Source organism: Nestor notabilis, unplaced genomic scaffold, assembly GCF_000696875.1.
Source record: "Nestor notabilis isolate BGI_N333 unplaced genomic scaffold, ASM69687v1 scaffold5768, whole genome shotgun sequence".
In the NCBI taxonomy this organism is placed as follows: Eukaryota; Metazoa; Chordata; class Aves; order Psittaciformes; family Psittacidae; genus Nestor; species Nestor notabilis.
In genome coordinates, this window is record NW_009941379.1 from 80738 (window position 1) to 86528 (window position 5791).

A 5791-nucleotide genomic window follows, 5' to 3' on the forward strand; every position below is an offset into this window, starting at 1 on the left:
CACCTGAGAAAAGCAGATGGTCATGTTGGGCAAATGCCTGGTAGAGGTGCCAGGAGCTCCTCCTTGGTTCCCAGCTGGCATCAAAAGAGATGATCACTGGGAGATGCCAGTATTTTCCCCGCTGGGCGATTCCCAGGCGCACCAACCACACCAAGTGGGAAGCAGGGAAGCAAGAGGGTGTTAGAGGGTTTGGGCAGCATTCTTTCTTCCCTATATTAAGTGAAGTGGATTTTGATGAGCCTATGAAGAATTTCCCTCCCCACAGTCCCTGTTTTCCAAATAAAACCTTAAGTGAAGCTCAGCAATCCCGCCCCTGTACATGAGGGTTTCCCAGCTCCTTCAGATGTAGTCTTCAACCACCAAAGCAGGGTTCTGTGTGTTGCTGGCACTGTGAAACCTGCAGACTGAGCTAGCAGAGGTGTTACAGACTTCCTGGGAAGATGATGCTATCCAGGTGCTGCCCTTATCAGTGTCTGCTTTCACAATGCAAGGTGAGAAGAGGTTTTGGCCTTTGCCTGGTCAGCTGCGTCTCAGAACAGATTGGTGACGACATCCAAAGCTCTGTGGAGTGAAACTGGTAAAAACAGAATGGCAAACAAACATCCCACTGGGGAGGAGAGAGGAGGAAGCAACAGCCCTGTCCCAGTGGCACTGCAAGAGCACCTTCCCTGAGCAAGCACCAGAATGAGACAGGACATCATGAGATTCCACCAACTTTCTTACTCTCACACACCCCAAAACATCGATAAACACATTCTTCTGGTTACAAAACCCCTTCCCTCCCACTCAGGTCTCACACAGAAGTCTCAGAAGTTCTGATTTAACAAGCAACAGTTTGGATATTAAATAAACACCAGGACCATCAAATGCACTGTGGCTTCTAAGCTTTTGCTTCTGCTACCCACTGAAATGTAAATATAGAGCATAAAGAGAGATCAGGATTTGCTGGCATCCCAAGGGTCACTTGCCTACAGATTCATCAGCTCTGAATAAATCACCCAGATACTCTGCAAAAAAACTGAACTACTGAGACTTTATCCACTTTTTGCCCTGGTATCTCCCAGAACTCAAATGCAAGTGCTTTTAGGAACCTTAACCCCCTCAACTACATGGGGACAGGATGCATTCCATGGTGATAGCCATGAGAGCAGGCATGGACACATCTACCCTCCGCTACCCACCCACCCACTAAAGGTGGCACATCCATCTAGCTTGGAGCAGTGGAAGAGGAGCTTTGGCTTCCTTGCAACCTTCTATGTAGATGTATCTCTTAAGATACTGGGAGAACCATCTGGAAACCTAAAAGCCAGCTATACCTGCAACATCTCAGAGCCAATCACTCTCTTCTGGAGCTGCATCCCACCTTTAAATGTATCCTTCTCATAAACCATGAGCAACCCGTGGCTTTGGCGTGGTATGTGCGGACACAACTGAGGCACACGAAAGAGAGTGAGATTCAGTTTTAGAGGAGGAGACCCTTACCTTGCTGACCTCCTGGATACAAGCGCCTGCGCCCTGACCCCCATCATGATGGCAAGTGCTTCCAGGTGCTGACAAAAGCTGTGGGGATGAGCGAGTAAGGCACCGTTGTGATACAGTTCCACGTGTCCGACGTAGGGTCGTAGCAGTCCAGCGTTTTGCACCTCTGAGTGCCAAAGTAACCCCCCACCACGTAGAGTTTATTCCCCGAAGCCAAAGCGTGGCACGACATGCGCTTGGCTGTCATGTCCCCAATGCGTGTCCACTGGTCCGCCTCACAGTCGAAGCGATAGGCAGAGGCTGCTGTGAACTCGGTGTCTCCTCCCATGATGAAGATCTGGCTGCCCAGCACAGCGGCTGCCGTGTAGCGCCAGGGCTGTGGGCACTCGGCTTTGATCATCCACCGGTTCTCAGCTGGATCATAGCACTGCACTTTGGACACCATGTCTCGGTGAATGCTGGTCCCACCAAAGACAAAAAGCTTGAGCCTGGCGCTCACCACCGCAGCGTTGCTCACTCCATCTCTCAGAGGAGCCACCATCGTCCATTTGTTGGATATGGGATCGTACTTCTCTACTTGCTTCAAGGAGACAGAAGGAGACGCAGGGAAGACTCCAGCTACCGCAGTGTGTCCACCAACCACATACAGGCAGTTTTCCAATTCAGCCGAGCCGTGTCCAAACCGAGCTATTAACATTGGGGCAGCTTTTGACCATTCCTCATGAACTGTGTCATACACCCATACGTCTTTTGAGACCCCGTTCTCCGAGCCCCTGCCTCCAGTGATATATACTTTGCAGCCAATGGCACAAGCACTAAACTCCTTCCGTGGACTTGGCAGGTCTGCTTTGGGGATGATTTCCTTTGCTTTGTGATCCACTTGGTAGATCTTATCACACATGAAGGTCTGTCCTCCCAGGATCAGCAAGGTGTGCCCAGCTTTGCGAGGCCTGGCACAGGGACTGGTGACTACCCCATCGTTCTGGAGGATCTTCTTCTTGCACTGAATAGCTTCGTCCAAGACAATCTTGTTCCTTTCATCCACCATGATCAAGTCCTCACAAGCCAAGGCTTCCTTGAGGCATTCAGAAGGAAGCAAGGCCAGACGAACGTTCCTCAGCAGTTCTGGGAGATAAGCCTTCCGCTCATCCAGATCGTATTTTACCCACTGGATGACAGCCTTAAAGACCTTTTCTTCGTCTTCAATTTCCAGCTCATCACTGGAGATGAGGTCCAGCAGAGTGTCCTTGGAAAGGTTGTTGAAGTCCTCGCTCTTGTGAACAGTCTCAAAGTTGACCAGGCACATCCTCCAGGACAGCTCATAGAGCCGGCGGCACTGATGAGCATCCGAGAGCAGCATCATGCCCAGGCAGTTGGAAGGGTAGAGGTTCTTCTCCAGGAACTCAGCCGCTGCATCTCGGACGTCATGGAACTGCAGCATGTCTCCAGCCTCGAGGAGGGACTCGGCGTTCTCCTCATTGATGATGATCCGAGAGGAATAAGCAAAGTCCAGCAGTAGCTCCAGCACCTCTGGGTGGAGGCTGTCATGGAAGTTCACCTCATCATCCAGGCTCTCCCGGAGGCCATTGCTAAACATGGCTTCGAAGTACCTGCTGGAGGCAGCCAGCACTGCCCGATGACATGGGAACGACCTGTTTCCTGCCCAAAGGGTGACATCGGTGAACATGCAGTGCTTCCGCAGGGTGTTCAGATGGGACAACACACAGTCCGGGTGGGAAGCTTTGTGGAAAAGCAAGATGTTCATGGAGCCGGTGCTCGTCCGGGATTTACGGTTCTCGTGGACGCTGACTGACATGGTGACAGGGCTCTTGCCTGCAGAGACACAAACAGGAAAACCATTACTCTCTTGTCCTTACTGGTGCATTTGCTATCCAAGCCTGGTACCCTGCCAATGGACCTCAAATGTGAACCACCAGGTGACACCCCAATGCTCCTGCTCTGTGGGTGCTCCTGCACCCTGGCTCGCAGAGCCTGTGCCTCCTTGCACCCCACTTTAACTTGGGATGAGCCGGGTGGGAAGGCAGAGCAGGGTGAATGGGGAAATTCTGCATTTGGGTTTCAGCAATGGAGCAACAAAGTGAAGTAATCAAACCCCAGACTGGATGGTAAATTGTCTCAACAGCCCCTAGAGGGTACTGGCAAACCGCAGAAGAGTTATTTTTCCTTAGAAAACACTGCATTAAGAGAGCAAACTATCCAGGATAAAGGGCATCGGTCTGTTCTTGGCTCAGCAGAAATCATTTTGGCTTCTCATTTTCAGGAAGATTACTGATGGTTTAGGAAAGGCAATGGCTACAGGTTTTATTTATGGAATATTTAGCTACCGGCACAAGATGAAAGTTCGGAACAAATTATAGCAATCCCTTTCATTGTAGTTCCTGTTGATAAAACTCACCAGACACTTCATGCGACTGTAACATTCTGCAGGACAGATTCACATCAGAGAATAAGACAAAAGAGACAGCTAAATTATACTTTTTAACAGACAGGCAGACTCAAACACAAGGCTTTTATTAGCTACTATTTCGTTTAACTGCTACCTGATACCTATTCTTCCCCATAGAAGAAAAACCCTTTGGACCAATCAAATTAATACTACTTAGATGATAAAATCCAAGTCATTTACTCCAAAGTATTTTAGCCAGCTCAATTTTGTTCCCCATGTAACTAAAACAGACTGACAGATACGCACACATGCTCTGTCCCAGGAGTGCTTGGCACTCAGGGCAGGGAGAATGTTGCGCAGATGCCCAGGAGCATCAAGGGCTGCTGGCCTCAGCTCAGCTTCTCTGCCAGCACAAGGCAGCCACACGAAGTGACTACATGCTGGGAAAAACAGGCCTAATTCACAGAAAGAAGGAGTTTCTGAGAAATGCTATCTGGCTCTGCTACATCTGCTCTCCAACCCAACGCTATTTTTCTATCCCTTTTCTACCCTGTCTTCTCCAAACCACTGCAGTTTTGCTTTGCAGGCTGGAGACACCAGGGCTGAAACCCCACAGCATTCCGCTTCCAGCCACCTAATTGTTTAGAAATCAGTAAATAGCCCCACAGATATGAAAGGGTTTTTGGTTGGGTTCTTTTTGTTGTTACTGGTTGGTTGGGTTTTTAACTCGCTCGTCACAGCCCAAGGGTTTTCAAAGGTCTTTCTTACCTACAAGCACACGGTCTACAGATTAGCCCTGTCCTGTCCAGCTGCGTTGAGCTCATCATCATTCAGGGTCCTGGGAGAAACCATGGAATGCTGACAGAGCAGATACAGCACACCCAGGCTGACGACAGGTCCCAGCCTTGACCTGGTGGAGACCTGGATCCGCACAGCCCTCCCATGCTCCGTGGGTGGATAAGCTCAAGAGGAGGTGGATGGCCAGATAAGCTGCCTGACTCATGCTCTGTTTACGCATTTCCTACCCCCTGCTTCCCCAGCACCTCCAAAAGAGTCTAAATTCAACAAATAGTTGTGGGCATGTCCCTCCTTCCCCCGCGCTGCCATGAATTATTGAGGTTGGTCTTCCCAAAGCCTCACTCATTCCTTAGGGCTGTGTCACAGCCCTGGGAAAAGGTGTCTCTCTGCTTCCCACTGCACAGAGATAGCTTGACCAAGCAGCCACAACTCATACCTGGCCTTTAAGCCAGGCCGGAGCACTGGTGTGGGTGCTCAGGTTAGAGATGTGCATGCTCATCACCAACATCTTTGTAGCCTGGCGCTGAGGCCGCCAAGCTCATTCTGCTTGTGATTGGAAGCTGCACAGCAACAAGGCTCCCAGACAGGAAGGAAAATGCCATTTTGGAGCAGCACTTTGATATGCATCTGAAGGAAATGGTTTTCAACATCTACACCCAGCACAGGGACAACACTAATTTAAGAGGTTATATGGATTCCCATGTCAAAGCTCTATAATGCCGAAGTGAGGAATACAAATGAAACATTTATGAGTCTGCTAAAAGCTATTGATTTAGGTTTCCTATTCCCACAACCTCAGAAACCACCCTGCCACTGCTCCTGCTTTCTTTGCTTGCAGCTCAGGTCAGCTATTCAATCTTAACCTTTGATTTGCTTATGCACAAGAAATGAAGCAATTTATATAGGACAGCTATGGAAACAAACAAAAAGATTGCAGGAAGGCTGACACTAAGATTAGAAAAGCCACTACCCAGAATGGAAGGACGTCATTTAGAAATTGAAAATGTCTATATGTATGTTTATATATGTCTACATAAAAGCTGCAGCAGCATCACTATATATATATACACACACACGCACATACACTCTCCTCTGTACTCACTGATT

General features: G+C 49.1%; 1 protein-coding gene across 1 annotated transcript in view; it reads right to left on the bottom strand.

The window, feature by feature from the left end:
* KLHL25 (kelch-like family member 25) overlaps positions 1–3295 on the bottom strand; it is a 6897-nt gene extending 3602 nt beyond the window's left edge. The window contains exon 1 of the mRNA XM_010020852.1: positions 1483–3295. Coding sequence (XP_010019154.1) covers positions 1526–3295 — 1770 coding nt within the window. The 3' untranslated portion in view covers positions 1483–1525. The remainder of the gene's footprint in view (positions 1–1482) is intronic.
* Positions 3296–5791: the final 2496 nt, after the last annotated feature.